Source organism: Entelurus aequoreus, linkage group LG12 (genome assembly GCF_033978785.1).
Source record: "Entelurus aequoreus isolate RoL-2023_Sb linkage group LG12, RoL_Eaeq_v1.1, whole genome shotgun sequence".
In the NCBI taxonomy this organism is placed as follows: Eukaryota; Metazoa; Chordata; class Actinopteri; order Syngnathiformes; family Syngnathidae; genus Entelurus; species Entelurus aequoreus.
Genome location: NC_084742.1, coordinates 6588599 through 6610321, shown reverse-complemented (window position 1 = coordinate 6610321; position 21723 = coordinate 6588599). Strand labels below are relative to the sequence as shown.

General features: G+C 37.2%; 1 protein-coding gene across 1 annotated transcript; it reads right to left on the bottom strand.

Annotated features, from left to right (window-relative positions):
• Positions 1-13384: 13384 nt before the first annotated feature.
• On the bottom strand, positions 13385-21266 carry LOC133662595 (class I histocompatibility antigen, F10 alpha chain-like). The gene is made up of 9 exons (XM_062066709.1): positions 21230-21266; positions 20046-20312; positions 19595-19873; positions 17238-17546; positions 16962-17054; positions 16661-16770; positions 16183-16242; positions 13474-13604; positions 13385-13388 (listed from the first exon to the last, which is right to left on the bottom strand). Exons 1-9 carry the CDS (start codon positions 21246-21248, stop codon positions 13385-13387), a joined length of 1272 nt encoding a protein of 423 aa, XP_061922693.1. The 5' UTR covers positions 21249-21266.
• Positions 21267-21723: the final 457 nt, after the last annotated feature.

Genomic DNA, 21723 nt, shown 5'->3' with positions numbered 1-21723 from the left:
ATAAGCGAAAGAAAATGGATGGATGGATGGACAATGTTCTGCAGCATTCTCACAATAACAACGTCCTTTGTTTTTTAATCCGTTATGAAATAAAAAATGTGAAAATGGAGCTCATGTCGTCTCTGAACTGAAGTCAGCCAAGCAGCAGTAAAGATGAGATCAATAAGGTGAAAAGGTCAGAAGTAAGGTTTCTTCAGGTAAAACATGGAGTCTCTACCGCCACCCGGTGGCCGAAAAGTATATCAGCCTGAGGACAGAAAATTGAGAGTTGGAGAGGAATTAAATTGTTGAAATTGAGCCCGCTGTTGGGGTAAGTTTGGCGATTAAAAGTTCAAAGCGCATCGGATTCCGTGTGACTGTCTGGACGCTAGAATTTGTTTGATGTTCAAAATCCTGATGTTCGTCACGGCACCTTATGCGTGTGGCGAGTGTTATGTGGAAACAGTTTTGTTTGGTCGGTGGGTCGAAATTCATGATGGCCTGTGACTGTCACTACACGATCGGTCCACAAACGCGCAAAGACCACGTCACTTCCGTCAAATGGTTTTACGGCAGTTACGATCGTGCCCGCCATCCCAGTTACCATGGTTTTCTCTTTTGTAATCTTTATTTGAATAACAATATTTTATAAAAAAAGATTACATACAAAACAAAACAAAAGTTACTTAGGAATACAGTATTTATTTTGGAAACTGTGCGTCATTTGTGATTAAGGGCTATATCAGGTTCAAACACTGATGACTTCTATTAAACAGACAAGAAGCAAGGAATTAAACAGAGACAGAATTCAATTTAGCTCATTGAGGAGAAACGTCTGGGCTGTACTCTTTCTACAGTCTTCCACCACGCTCTGACGAAAGATTGCACGCCTCCTCTTTTATTTGGACTTTCCCTGATTACCTGGCAACAGCTGTTTCTAAGGGGAGAGGGGGGTCGTAAACAGCCGTTGCCCTCGGTCACAAAACAGTTCAAAGAAAAGATGCCTGGAGCTTGCGTCAGGTCCTGCTTCCTCTCCGCTTTGTAGATCTCGGGTCAAGACAAAATCTTCCTGTGGATTACAATAGAAGAAAGAAACCAACACCTTCATGTCGCTTCTCATCGTACTCAGTGGAGTTTTACAAGCCTTCTGCTTGGTAGGATCAAAGACAGCTTTTGTCCTCTCGCCGGGAACTCATGGCAACACAAAGTTTTGTGATAACTTAGATACAATTATTCTGACAGGCTTTATAAATAAACTTTGATTGATTGACTTATTGCAACGACAAAAAAGTACAAGTGATGGAAAATGTGGCGATAAAACTCCCTAAATTTGTTAAATCTACCCCTTGTTCATGTTTATATTTTTGTTCCTTTATACTCCCAGGGAAGATATTATTTTTATACAAAACATTGACAAAACATAAATGTCACAAAACATGATGTAGCAGCCCGCGACCCCAAAAAGGGACAAGCGGTAGAAAATGGATGGATGGATGGATGATGTGGCAGAAGCTCCGTCGTAAAATATTGCAAGTCTCGGAAGTGACCTGCTCTTCGCGCATGCGTGGACAGTGGTATTCCTTTAATATACACTTACATACATTTTGGTCGCACAATGACTTCCACTGAAACGCATATTTTCAACACACTGAAAACCTGACATAATGCTTTCCCCAAAAATAATGAATGGATCCAAGCATCTCCCTTCGAAATAGAAGGAGAAAAATAGATGTGGGTGTAATTACTTGCGAAATCTCTGGTTAATGCGAGAGACATGCAGTGTGTTTGTTCATTCAAATGACTAACAAACGACTTAAATGCAATAAACATTGTTATAAATTCTCTTTGTCAGTAATGAAAATAGAGGACAATGAACCCTATTTAATATGTTAATTGTTGAATATAATTTATTACATTATTGTTGACGTAAACAAGTTAATAATTTAGTCATGCACCTTTAAGTTGAGTCTGTTTGAGTCAGGCAGTTTACCGGGCAGCTATGTTTACGTGCCGGGGTCCTTGAGTCAGGGTTGTTGAACAAATGTGAGAGCTGCTGAAAAAGTTACACATAAAGAAGAATTTGGAACGTAAAAACGTTAACCGGAGTACGCTCACGGGTGAAGAATCCCAGCACAACATCAACATCGGTTTATCCATATGGTTCTTTAATAATGATCGTGGTGGGTTTTTATTTCACAGAGGTGTGTAAATGTGGGTTTTATATGTGCAATGACACCTTTAAACCACTAGATGTCGACAAATCACGTGGTTATGTAACTTCAACGTTATTGACGTTAAAACAAACGCTCAGTTTCAGCAAAAATAGGTGCCAATACCGTCCATCCATCCATCCATTTTCTACCACGTGTCCCTCTTGGGGTCTCAGGAGCCCATCCCAGCTGCATTTGGGCGGAAGGCGGGGTACACCCTGGACAAGTCACCACTTCATCACAGGGCCAACACAGATAGACAACATTCACACACTAGGGTCAATTTAAGTTGCCAATCAGCCTATCCCCAGGTGCATGCATGTCCTAGGGCAGGGGTGTCCAAACTTTTTCCACTGAGGGCCGCACACGGAAAAATTCAAGCATGCGGGGGCCATTTTGATATTTTTCATTTTCAAACCATAACAAAATATATGGATTTTGTTTTTTTTTACCTTTAGGGCTCCCGGGGACCATAAAGGGTCTAAGTCATTAAAATGTAAAAAAAAACCAAGTCGAATTATATATATATATATATATATATATATATATATATATATATTTTTTTTTTTTAACGCTTACAGTAAATCTCTACAGTATATCAACTTCAGGTTGAAATAAAGTTTAAAAAAAAAAAAAAGGTTTTATGCCTTTTCTGTCAAAAGACAACTTTGTTTTTTATAATAAAACTGAAATATGCAGTATTTCCCCCACTGCCCAAAACATTCAAAAAGCAATGTTTGATGTGAAGTAATTAGAGCCTTAAAAAGATCAATAATGCACGACACCATTCATTATTATTTTTGAGTAATCACAGTGAAAAGACAAATAAAATCCCATTAAATATATTTGGGACCAAAAAGGTTTGTATCATAAAGTGATACATTTTTATTAATTTTTTTTTAAACTTTCAACACTTAAGTTACGAGATCAACTTCAGATATATCTGTCGATTTTACGTTTGAACTATTATTTTGTTTGTTTTATGCTCTTTTGTCAAAGAAAACATTGATGTTTTTGTATGGCAACCACACAATATTTTCCACATAAAACATTTTAAAGTTAAATATTTGAAATAATTGGAGCCTTGAATAGGTCAATAATTCATTATAACATTGAGTTCTTTTTTCTTTTTTTTTAAGAAATGGCAAAAAAAGAAAAAAAAAAGAAAAAAAACAGCCTGCATGGCAGCTTTGTGTCAACATTGCAACTTTTTCTAGTCAGATTTCACCTCATTCCACTTTTATTTAATGTTTTTTTTAATTTTTGCAATAGCATTTCCAGAACGTGTGGCGGGCCGGTAAACTATTAGCTGCGGGCCTCAAATGGCCCCAGGGCCGCACTTTGGACACCCCTGCCCTAGGGAGTCAAACCTGGGACTTTTTCACAGTGAGGAACAAGCGCGAGCCACTGCGTCACCATGCTGCCCCGTGCCAAAACCTAATATCAAATATTCCACTTTGAAGCAATTTTTTAGGAAAATATTGCTCATTTAAAAAAAATAGTTAATGCTTTTTTTTATTTTTTCAAACAAAACAAAAAAAAAAGACGTAAAAAAGAAAAACGAAAACTAAAATCTATGGACAGATCTGAAGCTGCTGAAAGATTTGAAGTGATTAAAGTACAAAAACAACATCTTACTTACTTGTACCTGCTCAGTGGCCTTGTGGTTAGAGTGTCTGCCCTGAGATTGGTAGGTCGAGAGTCATACCAAAGACTATAAAAATGGGACCCATTACCTCCCTGCTTGGCACTCAGCATCAAGGGTTGGAAATGGGGGTTAAATCACCAAAATGATTCACGGGCGTGGCCACCGCTGCTGCTCACTGCTCCCCTCACCTCCCAGGGGGTGGAACAAGGGGATGGGTCAAATGCGGAGGGTAATTTCACCACACCTAGTGTGTGTGTGATTTAACTTTTATAACACTTTTATGTATGAGTTTGTCCATTTTTCAGCAAGGAGGGATAGTGTGAGTTTTTCAATAAAACTGTCTTTGTTCCAAAAAAAAAAAAATACATCAAAATCAGCGTTATGAATTATTGACGTTTTTCAGGCTGTAATTACCTCATCCGAGTTAAAAAAAATTCCAGGAAGTCCCAGAATTCCCAATTTTCAAAAGCCCTATATTTTCACCTCTTGCTGGAAAGTTTTCTCAGACTGCATTTTTCAACCGTTTTTGACCATTCAGCCTTCAAAACATTCTTCTGAGCTGGAACAACAACATCACCATTTTTCTTTTCGCACAAATTCCCAGTTTTCCCGAAATTCTAAGAATTCCGGAATACCCATTCTCAATTCAAACTGTTGCCACGTCAACAATTTTCAACCGATTCTGAAAAATCCAATACCAACCCCATTCATATAATCTAGGATAATTGTGCTAGTATCAATATTTTCTGAAATTCCCACATTTCCAGGACATTCCTATTCTATTGCATGGACGTATTTATACGATGCCCTAAATTCAAAACTTATTTTTAAAACCCGATTTCGTCCCTTTCCACCCACAATACTCTTCCGATATATAGAGGGCCCAATAGGGGTCTTGTGTATGGGGGCTCAGAATTTGGTGCTCCCCCCCTGCCTGGCACCACTAGTAGGGCTTACATAATAGCATGCTAACTACAAAGGGCCAAATGGGACAAAATAAATAAATAATGATGTCTTTAAATAAATACATAAATGTGTCATTATTTAATAAAAAAAAATGAAAACATTAAAGTCAATAATTATTGAATTGTGAAATCATGCAATAATGATATGAATAATGAATTCAATGATTAAATGTAATTTAATATTGAGTACAACAATGACAGTGTTTAATTCTAATGTTAATTAATGAATGACACATTTAGGTAATTACTTAAATATGTAGTTATTTATCCAATTTTGTCCCATTTGGCCCTCAATAGCAAACTTCCTTTTCATCGTACTTCTGTTGTATATTGTTTTGGACTTTGTTTTCACCTTCAAAAACATTAGAACGTAATAAAACAAAGTTACAAAAGTATCTCCAGACAAAATATAGTTACAAAGTAATAAAATATTCAGTATTTTCTAATAAAATACAAAAGTAGCAAGTATTGTCTGACAAAATAAGATTAGACAAGGTGATAATATTAGACAATAGTTGAGTAAACGTACTCCCTACAGAAAAAACCTTAATATGTTAAAAATTAACCATATCCTGCGTGTGTGTGTACGTGTACAAGATGGTGACATGTATGTTATTGTGTCTTCAATGTTTTATTGCTTTGTCACCACGAATAAAAATGATGTGTCATCTGCCAGTTAAAGAGGACGATGTAGGAAATCAACGAGGAAGAAAGGTCACGAGCATTTCAGCTGAATAGCAACAGACTATAATGAGGAGGAAGTGTTTTTTCATGTTCTCTGTGAACTTCCAAAAGCGGATGTTGTGTTGTTCTATTGTCTAAATCAGCTGATGCTTCCTTACGGTGCAAATTGAGACCGCACCAGCGAACGTGACTCAGACTTTTCTTTCAACAAGTTCCTGGTGTGTGTGTGTATCAGTGCGCGAGAGATATGAGAGATACAGTATGTAAATAGCAAGGAGCTTAACAACAAAATAAACAAAATGACTGAAGAATACATAATAAGGAAGGGAAGAATGTTCAAGTCACTTTGTAAACAAATCAATGGGTCCTTTAAAACAGTGTTTCTTAACCATAGGGCCTGGGCCGCCAAAAAAAAAATCAATTCATCTATCCATCTATTTACACATTTCCACCATGTGTGGCAATGATGACAATCTCAAACAAACATAGGGAGTCTGGAGCTAAAGTCATAGAGAAGATTAAGTGCAAAAAATATGACTAAAGTGATCAAGCTGTATTATCATTTTCAATTTAATTTTAATAATAGTAATAATAATAATAGATTTTATTTGTAAAAAGCACTTTACGTTGAGCAAACAACCTCAAAGTGCTACAGTGTTAAAAAAAAAGAAAAACAAAAAAAATTGTAATAATAATAATAATAATAATAAAAGATAATAAAAATAAATAAAATATAAAACTAGAAACAGACCAATAGCTAAAACCAGCATGCATACAGTATCTATAAAAATCTATAAAAACAGTTTATAGTTGACAGTTTATTTAAAAAATCATATTATTAATTTAGTTTATTTATTGTCCCTTTGGAAGCAGCTGTTGCCATGTGGTCAGGGAAGGTCCAAATAAAAGAAGGAGGCGTGCAATCTTTTGGCAGAGCGTAATGATACTGTACAAGGGTACAGATGTACACGTTTCTCCTCACTGAGACAACTTGAGTTCTGTCTCTGTTTGATTCTTTGCTTCTTGTCTGTTTTAATAGACGTCATCGATGTTTAAACCTGACAGAGGGTTTACAAGCAGAATGTTTTTAAAGAAAAAAAAAAGAAAAAAAAGACTAATCTTCATTTTTTTCTAAAAGGGGACACATTGCTCAAGTGCAGCAAACTGGACTTAAACTGAATTAGAATAATTTCAGAGGGGTCCGAGATTAATTGCAATGTTTGAATGAGCAGCAAAAAGTTTGTTTGGATCGCTACTGACAAAGCTAAGAAAATCGGTTTTAGAAATATTTATTAGTGTTTAAAAGCAGCTGACACGGACAAAAGGTGAAAGGTCAGTCGGTCTTCGTGTTGTGAGACGTCACAAATAAGAGGTCAATCTGATGAAAAAAAACAAGAAAAATAATGAAGTTAAAACATCATTCAAAAAGTGCTTGTTGAAAAAAGATGACTGCTCACTTTGTTGCTTTTTCGGTATCTTTTCTCCTCTGATGAACTACAAAGGCAAAGAGCGGTATGAGGAATTAATAATAATAATAATAATGGATTAGATTTTATATCGCGCTTTTCTATTGTTAGATACTCAAAGTGCTCACAGAGAAGTGGGAACCCATCATTCATTCACACCTGGTGGTGGTAAGCTACATTTGTAGCCACAGCTGCCCTGGGGTAGACTGACAGAAGTGAGGCTGCCAGTTTGCGCCTACAGCCCCTCCGACCACCACCTACCATTCATTCATCTTTCATTCACCAGTGTGAGCGGCACCGGGGGAAAGGGTGAAGTGTCCTGCCCAAGGACACAACCGCAGCGATTTGGATGTCAAGAGGCGGGGAGCGAACCTGCAACCCTCAGGTTTCTGGCACGGCCGCTCTACCCACTACGCCATACCGCCCCCAGACTACGCCATACCACCCCCATAAGCGCCAGACGGACACGATATTAGGACCAGTACCTACCAGTCAGCAGGACATGCAGCAAGAAGGTGACAACGATGACAACGCAGACGAAAAGGCCGACCGGGACGACGACGACTCTGATCAACTTCTGATTGGCTGGCGTGACGAGGAGAGACGATGGCTCACCTGTGGGGAGATTGAGGCGTTTGAAAGCGTTTTAAAATTGACAGCGGTTTTAAACTTGACAAACAAGTCAATGGCGTTTTAAAATCGTGTTTTTATCATCTTCGTCTTTCAGTAAAGGTAAAACCATTCTTATCTTTTAACCTTTTTGAACAAGTCGTGCATGCTTTTATTTCAAGTGGCCTGGACTACTGCAATGCACTTTATGCTGGCATTAGCCAAAAAGCTCTCTCCCGGTTGCAGTTAGTCCAGAACGCGGCAGCACGACTTTTAACAGGGGCCAGGAAACGCCAGCATATAACCCCAATTCTTCAGAGTTTGCACTGGCTCCCTGTTTATTTTAGAATTGATTTTAAAACCTTGCTGTTTGTTTTTAAAGCTTTACATGGACTGGCACCTCAGTATATCTCGGACCTCATCCAAATTTACACTCCTGCGCGCGCTCTGAGGTCCGAGAGCCAGCTCCAGCTCGTGGTGCCCAAGACCAGACTTAAATCCAGGGGAGACAGGGCCTTCTCTTTCACAATATTATGTCAGACCCACTCGACATCCATTGTTTTCGGTCTCCCCTAGAGGGGGGGGGTTACCCACATATGCGGTCCTCTCCAAGGTTTCTCATAGTCATTCACATTGACGTCCCACTGGGGTGAGTTTTCCTTGCCCGTATGTGGGCTCTGTACCGAGGATGTCGTTGTGGCTTGTACAGCCCTTTGAGACACTTGTGATTTCTGTGAGGACTCCATCATCCCGACAAAAACTGTCCACTGTTACCCAAATGACAAGCCCTGGATCACCAGCCAGCTAAAGGTGCTGCTAAATAAAAAGAAGCGAGCCTTCAGATCCGGTGATCGGGACGAGTTGAAGAGGATTCAGTGGCAGCTCAAAGTTAATCTTCAAGAAGGGAAAGATGCCTATAGAAGGAAGCTTGAAGCTAAACTCCAACAAAACAACACTCGTGAGGTTTGGAAGGGTATGAAGGCCATCACAGGCTTCAACAATAAAGCCAAACTGCTGGATGGGGGTGCAGATAGAGCCAACGAGCTGAATTTGTTTTTCAACAGATTTAGCAACGCACCCCTTACTGGCCCTCCCCCCACTACTCCTGTTCTCACACCTCCACCTCCCCCCTCCTTCTCTATTACATAGAGCTATATTAGTCTATTTATACCTGCATTGTCCTTTCCATCATTGTAACTGAGCTACTGTGTTGAACAATTTCCCTTGTGGATCATTAAAGTTTGTCTAAGTCTAAGTCTATTTAGGGCTATATAAATAAACATTCATTGATTGATTGATTGATTCTCTGTGGTCGGCCCTAAGCTCTGGAACACTCTGCCCCTCCATGTTCAAAAGTCTCGTCTTAAGACCCACTTTTATTCTTTGGCTTTTAACACTATGTGAGTTGTGTGGTCCTCTGTCCTCTGTTGTCCTCTGTGTTTTTTTAAGTTTTTTTTCATAAATTTTGATTTCTATTTACTGTTTTAATTGGTTTTTCCCTTTAAAATCGTTTTTAATCATATTTTTATATTGTTTTTGTATTGGTTCTATATTTATTTATTTTTTGTTTTTATTCAGTCATTGGTGGAGCTGAGGATAATATTTGGTTATTGTTTTTTAATATTGTTTTTAATATTGTTGTGCAGAACTTTGGATACATTTTTGTTGTTTAAATGTGCTATATAAATAAAGTGGATTGGATTGGATTGAAAATACAATATAATAACAATACTTACTGCGTCTCTCGGTGAGACAGTGAACGATTGTGGGAGCATATTTCACATCCATTCTCCTCACCTGCACAATAAAAACATATTTAGATATATGCTAATTTGCATTTCTATGAATATAATAGAACTCACATAAAAACAAGAGTGAGCGTCAGTCACGTTGAAGCCAACAGATGTATGCTCTATCTAAAAAAATGAATAAAATCGGTTGCCGTGGTTTATGATGAGGAAATGACGCTGGGTTTAATACGTACCGCGTGGATCACGGCGTGGGTCTCCGGACTGCGGCACACGGCAGAGCCTGGCGACGGCGTACACGTGTGCACGGAGAAAGTGGCGTTGATGTGCGACATTAGTTTTGCCTCTTTGTGATCCACATATTGCACCACAGTCACATCCCACGCTGGAAATAAAGAGCATGAACAGTCGTCGTTCAGCAGGAAAATAAACCACAAACAGTTGATCATTCATTATGTAACATAATTATGAGAATTGATGGAGCAAGAAAAAGTCCAACCTTGGAATCTCCCGACAAAAGGACAACTGATCCAAGACTGATTGCCTGCACTAAACTAAAACAAAACAATAATATTATTTCATACACTATGATATTACATTGTTTTATCTTATTTTTTTTATTTTAACTCACTTTTATTTGATTCATTGTTTTTTTTTAATCATTTTTAAATTCCTAAATGTATTATTGACTTTTGTTTGAAATTATATGTTTAAATGTGTTTTAGGTTTTGTCTTTATGCTTTCCTACATTTTTACTTGTTTGTGGTGTACAACCTTTTGTTCCTCAACTGTGGCTGTTTTTAAAGGGCTCTACAAATAAAGTAGTATGGTATGGTATGGTATGGTATGGTATGGTACACTGAGTACATTATAATTTTTTTAATCTGTCCTTTCTAATCCATTTTCTACCGCTTGTTACCCTCGGTGTCTCCAAGCCGCTCAGGCAAATCATATTGTCTAAAAATAAATGTTTCCACCGATAACGTGACATCAAGTGTGCACTCTTTCAGTCAATTAGTGCGCGAGGAATATAGAATATATATAAAAAAGTTTGGGGACCCATAGTTTAGTCTTTTTAATATTTATACAATACTTCATTGAATAATTCTAAATTTTCTAGTGATTTACAATGTCATCATATCATTACATTAAATAACAATTATGTTATAAGCTGACCTCATTTTTTCTTTTAAATTATATTTATGAAATATTTGTAGATTTTGGCACAACTTTTCTTATCTTGAATTGTATTTTTATTCTGTTATATACTAGAGGATTTTAAATGCATTTCCATATTTTAAATGCTTCTGTTAAAATGTATAATATATGAAGTTCATATTTAATAATAGCAATGTTTTATTTATGTTTATTCAATTGAATTATAATAATTATTGTCATTATTATAAAAATAATTATTATATTTTTTTTCCAGAATTGTTTTGTATTTTATTTTTATACTGAATATTGTTTTTTTATTTTATTTGTTTTATTTAGCATGACCTTGCTTTGTTTTTATTATATGTATACAGTATTTGTGGTGTTATAGTATTTATTAATAAGGGTGCTGAAAAAATTAGTTACATATTCGAATCGCAATTCTAATTTATTCTGATTCAGAATCGATTCATCATTTTCAAACATATGCATATATTTTTTTAAGAATCGATGTTTAGGCCATCTCAGTGCCTACTCGCTGCTCGTATACTTTTTATTCGACCCCTTTTGCCGTATTGCTTTTGCACTATCTTGTTTGGCTCATTTATTGTTTATGTTCTTTGTTTTTTTTTTTTTCTCTATGCTTTTTAACCTGCACTTTGGTTCAATTTAAAAGTTGTTGTAAACGTGTTATATAAATAAAGTTGACTTGACTTGACTTGACTTGACTTAAGTTGAGTCTGTTTGGGTCAGGCAGTTTACCGGGCAGCTAATAGACCTGCATTTAAAATAAACTGCCTTTTTATGACAGCATGTCAATAATAAATCTACAACTGGATACAATCTACGCCCAAATAACTGATTATTTGCCTCCTATTATTAGACTACATCCCAAAAGTGGCAGATTTGATGACAATCCACACCACATAAAAAAGGAAAAGTGGACATATGCAATGTTATCAAGTGCAAAAACATGTTTTTACCACCTATGTTGCACTTCAATCTCCATACGCGGCACTGACATTAGTCAGAGTTGCAGCTTGTCCAACACAACAAAATATAAATAACATATTTATTCATTTATTTATGTTTAATTGTTTGTTTAATAAGATGGTAAAACATTTATTTAACTACTTTATTAATTCCCAAAGGGAAAATTGTGTGGTTAATCCAATTTGCTGCAAAATAGAAACAGAAGGAAATAAATGTCATTAATATATAAAAGTAATAAAAAGACACAAGAGTACGAAATGTTGTTTCCTGATGAAAAAAATAGTTCATAAAGTAATAAAAGAAAGGTATACAAGTACAAATTGTTTCCTTGCAAATTAATGACAGCGTAATGTAATAAACTTAAATAAGTACCAAGTACAGTCGGAGTGGACCCTCCAATTACACATCTAATTGGTTCTTGAAATGGGTTCGCAATTGGAGAAATTTGTTTTTTGGAACACCCATAATAAATGTTGGAATTATGGATAATGTGTTCCATCTTCGACAAACGTCCCTATTTTAGTAAAAGGAAGTAATATGTGTACACTTTAAACACAATCAAAAATAAATGAGTAAGCACAAAATATGGTAACAAAGTTTTTTTTTAAATTTAAAAACAAATCTACGTTCAGTTACTGTTTAAAGATCGTACTTTTGCACTCTCATCCATTACAAAATTAACTTTAAATAGAAGATCTGTAAAGTTACTCGTGTTATTTTTATACCGACTTCAACAGCAAGTTATGTCATTCCACACTCGAGATCCGATAGCGTTCTGTTGTGTGTCTCACTTAAATCGTTCCCCCTGCAACGATTATAACGCTACTAGCCACTGCTTAATCTGAGAACACAGCTCTAAATGTTCTAGCATCAACCACACATTTACTTCATCTTTAACGTTTCATCTTTGACGTAGGGATAATATTATAAAGACATGTTACAGTATTATAACGACATTTAGCTTCAGAGGTCCCATGTTCGTGAACGTACCGTGTCTGAAAGGTGATTGGTGGAGAATGAGGAAGTGTTCTGGCTGGGAGGGACTGTCATGTGACTTCAAAGGAGTTCCCCTCATTGGCTGCAGCTGGTGGGTAGCCATCTTCCTCAGGACAAATCATCTCCTGTGTGATTTTAGAAAACCATCATGTCAAGCAAAGTCAGATCGTGGCCAGACGCTTCGAAATATCCACTTCTAGACAACACTGCCAGCGCCTGAAGGCTTTGGGGAACGTTCTGGTGTTCTTATATTTCAAATTGGTGGAGAAATGGCCGAGTTTGAGCGAGTTAGAAAGTTCGAATTTTTCATGTTTAGTGGTGACGAGAGAGAGATATTTAACTTTAGACTCAATTAGAGAGAATGGTGACTTGTGTGGCTTTTAGGGCCAGCAAAGGCGAAATGGGACGCACGTTTGCCATAAAAGTTACATTTTCTGAGATAAGACAATACGTTTTACTGAAACACGTGACACACTGCAGTTGCCGGTTTAAACTTCTCATTGAAAGTGGAGTTAACGGCATTGAAAAATAATGCTGGAGTCCAGCAGAGGGCGATGTTGCACAAGTTCACTCAACATTTTTTCAGACGGAAGATGCACTGAAATGGGACACGATTAAATATATATTTAAATAAGTCCTTAAATGTGTCAATACATAATTGGAATTAAATACATATTCGTTTTATTAAAGTTTTAATAATTTATTTAATGTGTCATTATTACTCGTTTTATTTGTATACCGACTTTAACAACAAGTTATGTAATTCCACACTCGAGATCCGACGGCGTTGTTGTGTGTCTCACTTAAATAGTTCCCCCTGCAACGTGTTTACTTTAGGACGTTTTTATAACGCTACTGGCCACTGCTAAATCTGAGAACACAACTCTAAATGTTCTACCATCAACCACACATTTACTTCATCTTTAACGTTTCATCTTTGACGTAGGGATAATATTATAAAGACATGTTACAGTATTATAACGACATTTAACTTCAGAGGTCCCATGTTCGTGAACGTACCGTGTCTGAAAGGTGATTGGTGGAGAATGAGGAAGCGTTGTGGCTGGGAAGGACTGTCGTGTGACTTCAAAGGAGTTCCCCTCATTGGCTGCAGCTGGTGGGTAGCCATCTTCCTCAGGACGAAACATCTCCTGTGTGATTTTAGAAAAACATCATGTCAAGCAAAGTCAGATCGTGGCCAGACGCTTCGAAATATCCACTTCTAGACAACAACGTCAGCGCCTGAAGCCTTTGGGGAACGTTCTGGTGTTCTTAGATTTCAAATTGGTGGAGAAATGGCCGAGTTTGAGCGAGTTAGAAAGTTCGTATTTTTCATGTTTAGTGGTGACGAGAGGGAGATATTTAACTTTAGACTCAATTAGAGAGAAGGGCGCACGTTTGCCATAAAAGTTACATTTTCTGAGAGAGACAAATATATCTACGTTTTACTGAAACACATGACGCACCATTCACTGCAGTTGCCGGTTTAAACTTCTCATTTAAAGTGAAGTTATCGGCATTGAAAAAAAGACTATGCGGAAACATACTTACTTGGAAGCGTCAGACGAGGGAACAGCGTTCAACAGCATACATACTTTTAACAATCTCCCGACAAAGACCACAGCACACTGCAAAAAGTCAGTGTTCAAAAACAAGAAAACAAAATACAAAAATGAGGGGTATTTTACTTGAACTAAGCAAAATTATCTGCCAATAGAACAAGAAAATTTGGCTTGTCAAGACTTTCCAAAACAAGTAAAATTAGCTAACCTCAATGAACCCAAAAACACCTTAAAATAAGTATATTCTCACTAATAACAAGTGTACTTTTCTTGATAGAAAAAGAGACCTTTTTGTCCAATATGTTGAAAAATATTCTTAAATGAAGTAAATGCTAGTGCCATTATCTTGACATAATGATATGCGCATGATTTTTTTTTTTTCATGCTTGAAGTAAGAAATTATTACTTTAAAAATGTAGTTTTACACTTGTGAGTGTTGATGACACAGCTTTGCAACAGTTGATATTCTAGTTTCAAGCATGTTTTAGTCAATATAGGTCATCAAATCTCAGCAACAAGCTGTAATATCTTACTGAGATCATTTAGGACCAACACACTTAAAACAAGTAAAACACTCGAACATAAAATCTGCTTAGTGAGAAGAATTATCTTATCAGACAGAAAATAAGCAAATGTCACCCTTATTTGAGATATTTATTCTTACTTAGATATCAGTTTTTGCAGTGCACCGTAGACTTAAATAGCGACGACTAAACACAGGGAGACAAAATAAAGCTGCTGCAGGACACTCAAAAGGAAGTGGAACTACAAAAAAGGTGTGCAGGACAGGAACTCAACATTAAACATGGAAAAACACTAACAAACCAAAAATAAGGCAAGGCCTGGCGTACACTTTTCTTATTGCACTCAAAGAACAATTGACAATTTTACATATTACATGTAGTCTGCCACAATCTAGAATTAGGTTAGAATAGAATAGAAAGATGTATTGACATTGTATCGAATGCTTCATGATTTATGGTTGCCAATTTTGATCTGTGCTTTAAGACAAATGCAATAATCATGAGTAAATACTGAAAACAATGCTATGGCTGAAAGTACACAGATAAGACATGTGGCAGGTATATAAAACACACATTGATAAAGATAAAACACAAATGAAAAAGTGGGAATTTGTAACAGAATTCAGTCAATTCACTTAGAAGACGTTAGCAAAGGTGGGCTGTGCAAAACCCCGGAAATGATGTGACAAGCTGACCAATCAGGGCTCTTTTTTTGTCAAACTTTATTTCAACAAAACTATGACACAAATAAAGTCAAACAATCAGAAAATGCAAGTAAACATGTTTTTCAAAATATGTACATGAACATATTTGTCCACTTCAATTTTCCAACAGTCTTTATAAATTGAAGCAAAATAATTCCCCCAAAAAAATGAACATACAAAAAAACATGAAACGTGCAAAGGATAAAAATTTAGGGAAAAAAAAAAAAGAGTCATTACTATGGTTTTTATTTTGTCTTTGATGGAATTTGTCTTTATGTATTTTACAATTTGGGAAGATTTCACAACCTTTTTGTTTTTTTCATCATTAGTGAACGCTGATGCTAAGATAATATTTTTTTTTTTGTGCACGAGATCCGGTTTGATCAGTGTCAAAATAAAAGCACATGTTACAAAATAAACCCGGCATTATGCCTGCAGTTGGTCAAGCTGATGGTCTTGTAGTCCATTCCGGTCTTGTGCGGGTCTACAATCTTCGGCAGCTCTTTGGTATTGCCCGTGGCGGACAACAAACGGAATTTATTGACAGAGATGTGACACAATGTGATATTGATCACAAGCAGCGGTGATTCAAAGACAGAGGAAATCCTTGTCATGATGTCAAAGTGATGAAACGTGAGCCCCGAATGATTTCATAGCAACCAACTTATTTTTCTAATCAAGCCACCAACAGCCAAAGAAGAATCTATGGTATAACAAGAGAAGCAGTCGGATGAAGAAGAAAGCACATCTCCATCTCATCTCCAAGTGTGATGACGTGCCTCAGCCATGGAGACATCTCTCTGTGCACAAAGCATCCTGGAGGAAGAAGATGACTCAGCACATTCCCAACAAACACACATGAATCCAAGTTGAACATCTTCTTCACACAAAGTCCCAAGAACATTGGGAGGTGCAAACAGTCCATGTGAGCTAACTCACCGCGTCCGACTCAGCCTTCAGCCGGCATGTTCTCGGGGAGCTCGGCCCCGCCGTGGCGAGCTGTGGGACAAACGCACCGTGAGCCGGTTACTCCCGCTAAGCAAACACCTCACACTGGTGGAGGAAGAACATCCAGAAGGTGCCTCATCACTCACATCAGATCTTTGAGGGGTGACTTAGAAACATCAAGAAGCAGAGTGCTGATCTTCTACTTCCTGACTAAGATACATTCTTGATGAGTCAGCAAACCTGAATGTGCACACTTGATGTCTCATTTGGTCGATCCTCATCATGAGGACTCATGTCAAAAGTTCGATATAAAGTGTGGCGTATTGATGGATGGAAACTCTGTCTTTTATTGTGAAAGTTGGGATTTTCAGGCTAAACTTGTCACAAACGTCTGCATCAGACCTTCATATGAGTGATGCTTCACCACGGCTTTGTTTCTTGCGGCTCAAAGAAAATATGTTTTACTTACGAGCTGGATCGTATTGGGCTGAAATGACAGAGAAACAAAAGGTGAAATGGACTTTTTCCTCACGTCACGCTGTGTTTCTATGTGAGAGTGGGTGCTCTGTCTCTGTGGATCTTTGAGGAGGAGGAGGAGGAAGAAAAAGGAAAAAAAAGAATAAGAAAAAGGGGAAGGGGAAGAAGAAGAAGAAGAAGAAAAAGAAAGTGAAGAATGAAGAGAAAAAGAAAGTGAAGAATGAAAAGAAAAACAAGAAAAGAAGAAGAAAAACAACAATGACAAGTAAAAGAAGGAAATCTGTGTTCCTCACCTTGTCTGTGTCGCCTGACGAGGAAGATGGCCGCCAGGAGGGCCGCCACAGCCACGACCGCCGCCGTGGCACCGATGGCGACGCTCCAGTGGTCTGTTGAGAGCAAAAAGCACAAGTGGAGTGACAAAGCATGAAGAGGAAACCTTCATGACTACTTTGCATGCAGACGTCAAGCGTTGTCATGGTGACATGGATCAATAACGGCGACACGGATCAATAATGGCGACAGGTGGACTTGTGATAGGAAACATCTCCAACTAAATGTGTCTTTCTCACCTTCATGGCTTGCGTTGCTCAGGATGCTTCTTCTCTCCAGCTTGGTGACCAAGTCCTCCTCGACGCCAGACAGCTGGAACACACATTCGTACTTGCCCTCCACGTCGGCCGTCACCTCCACTTTCAGCCCCACCGACATCTGGAAGGTTCCGTCGTGGTTGGGGAGCAGCTCTCCGTGCTCCACGTCCTCGAACATCTGCTCGCCGTCTTTCCTCCAAAACAGGTCGGCTAGGTCGGGGTAGAAACCTGTCGCCATGCAGGTGACCGGAGAGGACGGCGTCTTCTGGAGGAGGAACACCTCTGGAAGCTCTGCACAGGAAGTGATGTCACGTGTGGACAGAAGGTGAGAACGGAGGTGAAGATGGAGAGAAGGTGTGAACGGAGGTGAAGATGGAGAGAAGGTGTGAACGGAGGTGAAGATGGAGAGAAGGTGTGAACGGAGGTGAAGATGGAAAGAAAAGGACAAAAAGAAGATACAATGGAGAGGTGTGAACAGAGGTAAAATGGAGAGAAGTTGTGAACGGAGGTGAAAATGGAGAGAAGTTGGAAATGGAGGTAAAGATGGTGTGAACGGAAGTGAAGATGGATGGAAGGTGTGAACGGAGATGAAGATGGAGAGAAGGTGAGAATAAATGTAAATATGGAAAGAAAGAGAATGAAGTTAAAGATGGAGTGAATGTGAGCATGAAGATGGAGAGAAAAAAGAGAGAGAAGGTAAAAGTGGAGAGAAAAAAGAAAGAATGAAGGGGAAAAGAGAGAATGAAGGTAAAGATGGAGAGAAGGTGTGAGTGGAGGTAAAGATGGAAAAAAAGAAGAATGAAGGTAAAGATTGTGAGAATAAAAAGAATGAAAGTAAAGATGGAAAGAAAGAAGAGAATAAATGTAAAGATTGAGAAAAAAGAATGAAGGTAAAGATGGAGATAAAGAGAATGAAGGTAAAGATGGAGAGAAGGTGAGAATGAAAGTAAAGATGGGGAAAAGGTGAGAATAAAGGCAAAGATTAAGAGAATGAAGGTAAAGATGGAAAGAAAGAAGAGAATAAAGGTAAAGATTGAGAAAAAAAGAATGAAGGTAATGATGGAGAGAAAGAGAATGAAGGTAAAGATGGAGAAAAGGTGAGAATAAAGGTAAAGATGGAAAAAAGGTGAGAATAAAGGTAACGATGGAAAGAAAGAAGAGAATAAAGGTAAAGATTAAGAGAATGAAGGTAAAGATGGAAAGAAAGAAGAGAATAAAGGTAAAGATTGAGAAAAAAAGAATGAAGGTAAAGATGGAAGGAAGGTGAGAATAAAAGTAAAGATAGAGAAAAGGTGAGAATAAAGGTAAAAATGGAAAGAAAGAAGAGAATAAAGGTAAATATTAAGAGAATGAAGGTAAAGATGGAAACAAAGAAGAAAATAAAGGTAAAGATTGAGAAAAAAAGAATGAAGGTAATGATAGAGAGAAAGATAATGAAGGTAAAGATGGAGAAAAGGTGAGAATAAAGGTAAAGATGGAAAGAAAGAAGAGAATAAAGGTAAAGATTAAGAGAATGAAGGTAAAGATGGAAAGAAAGAAGAGAATAAAGGTAAAGATTGAGAAAAAAAGAATGAAGGCAAAGATGGAGAGAAAGAGAATGAAAGTAAAGATAGAGAAAAGGTGAGAATAAAGGTAAAGATTGAGAAAAAAAGAATGAAGGTAATGATAGAGAGAAAGAGAATGAAGGTAAAGATGGAGAAAAGGTGAGAATAAAGGTAAAGATGGAAAGAAAGAAGAGAATAAAGGTAAAGATTAAGAGAATGAAGGTAAAGATGGAAAGAAAGAAGAGAATAAAGGTAAAGATTGAGAAAAAAAGAATGAAGGCAAAGATGGAGAGAAAGAGAATGAAAGTAAAGATAGAGAAAAGGTGAGAATAAAGGTAAAGATGGAAAGAAAGAAGAGAATAAAGGTAAAGATGGAAAGAAAGAAGAGAATAAAGGTAAAGATTGAGAAAAAAGAATGAAGGTAAAGATGGAGAGAAGGTGAGAATGAAAGTAAATATGGAGAAAAATAGAAAATTAAGGTAAAGATGGAAAAAAGGTGAGAATAAAGGTAAAGATGGAAAGAAAGGTGAGAATAAAGGTAAAGATGGAAAGAAAGAAGAGAATAAAGGTAAAGATGGAGAGAAAGACGAGAATGATGGTACCGATGGAGAGAAAGAAGAGAATGAAGGTAACGATGGAGAGAAAGAAGAGAATGAAGGTAAAGATGGAGAGAAAGAAGAGAATGGAGAGAAAGTGAGAAAGACAAGTATAAAGAGACAGAGTGTAATGTCAGTAATGTTCCTATAGGAGGCGTGCTAACATGTTAAAAGGTGAAAGTACAAGGTGTGTTTCTACCTGTTCTCATTAGGACCTCCTTGCCATACTTCACATACTTCTTCAAGTAAGAAGGACAATCCTCAGTGTAGTAATACTTTAGGTAGTCTAGTCTAAGTATGTCCTGGTCCCACTTGAGTTTGGTGGGGAAAGCTTGTTGTTTTGCTGCAGTCCATGTCCATGTCTTCATGTCCAACGATATGTGATCTTCTCCATCATAACCACGCTGATTCCAACCTTTAACTTCATCAGTCTCATCATTCCATTCACATCCATACATCCACTGGTAAGTGTGAACACCTGAGAGACACAAAGTGTTGTAAAGCAGAGTGAAACACACACAATGTGTTTTATGTAGAATATTATGGGATGGACAGAGACAAGTGTCAGTGCAGTAATGTGTGTTTTTACTACAGTATAAAAAGAGTACTTCAAATATATTTGAATAGTAGAAAGTTCAAGATAAACAAACCTCCAGTTTGGTTGAAACGCTTCTTAAGATTTTCAATGTTGACTTTGTAGACTTGCTCCTGAGCAACACAGTTCTCTGTTTGTCTCTGCCAGTAGTTTGGATCCTCTTCTGTGATTTGGTTCATCCAGTCCTGTTTGGCTTCTGCTTTCCTGCTCTCGCTGTCATAGTGAACCACCTGGACTTCATCAACATAACCAACCATCACAAACTCTGGGAAGTTTGGAACTTGAGAGGACGAAGTGTAGAAATACTTCAGCGTGTGAATCACTGAAAGAAGAGCAACTTTTTATTATTTTGTGTCATTTTCAACAATCTTGCAGTGTGAATATTTGATGTCATTCAGTCTTCAGTCGGGTCTTAAAGTGAACATCAAACACTGCCAGACATCACAGTCTACAGTCACATGGTGTCTATGAAAAATACAACACAATAATAATATTACTAACATCTATTTTAATAAGCCATCTGTTGACAGTTTGTACATTTTGAAAATAAACGTATTTTTTTTCTCCAATGGAGGATGAATAATGTCAAGTACAAATGTGTAGACGCCCAAAGTTGTACACACCCTCAACACACAGACTAATAACTACTTTCATTTCTCAATAAATATTTTACATTTATGTCACAGGAGGTTAAATAAATTGTTTAACCTTTAATAACAAGTTTGTATTTTTCAAAATTATTTGTACATATCTAAACATTTGTTTAGGCATTTAGTTTGTCCTAATTAAAAGAAAAGACATCAATTATTTTCACATCATTTGTATGAGCTTTTTTAGTGGGAAATGATATGTTCAATAAATCCCATTCAAAGTTTAAACAAATGATAAAACACAAAAATAATATTGATGTATTTCAGGAGAATTTCCTCAGTCACAGTTCAATTAAAGATGACAGGAAAGTGAGTGAATTTGTTCAAGTTGAACAACAATGAAGATGAAAACAATGACGTTATTCTTGTTATCTCAAAGTAAAAAATGTTAGGATTAAAAATAAATGACAGATTAGATTTTGTAAATAGATATGTTTCAAACGAATAATGATAAGGTAATAATAAGCTTGAATAAGATAAGAACGAGTAGAATTAATAACTAGAAACTCACAGAATAAGTGGAGGCACAAAGAGGATTTATGAATAATGTTTATATATATATATATTTATTTTTAAAAGGAGGACTTACCAGGCGCCCCGCTGTGCATTTGCACGACCAAAAGACATAATAAAAACAAGTTCATGATGTCAGCACAAAATAAAAAAATGTTTTCCACTTTTAATCCCGCTGAGAAAGACAAACTGACTAACAACCAGGAAACACCAACAAGGAAGTGTCGAGGCCCTTTTAAGAATGCGCCACCTGAGCCAATGAGGAGTCATGGGGATGGAATGGGGAGCTCCACTAACCACGTTAAACCCAGATTCCGAACTAACAAAGGTCTTAACTCATTCTCTTTCTATGCCACATCAATGTGGAATGCGCTCACAACAGGTATAAAGGAAAGGGCATCTCTATCCTCCTTCAAAACCGCAATAAAAGTTCACCTCCAGGCAGCTACAACCCTAAACTAACACCCTCCCCGGATTGCTAATAATCAAATGTAAACAATCAAATGCAGATACTTTTTCTTATGCCTTCTGATCTCTCTCTCTCTATATATATATGTCCACTACTTGCTG

What these genes read in the sequence shown, in the direction of transcription:
- LOC133662595 (XM_062066709.1), bottom strand. An exon ending in GGAGGTCCTAATGAGAACAG is followed by an intron (nt 17,547 to 19,594) that starts GTAGAAACACAC and finishes CTTCCTGTGCAG; the next exon opens with AGCTTCCAGAGGTGTTCCTC. An exon ending in AGCCCAATACGATCCAGCTC is followed by an intron (nt 16,243 to 16,660) that starts GTAAGTAAAACA and finishes TTTGTCCCACAG; the next exon opens with CTCGCCACGGCGGGGCCGAG.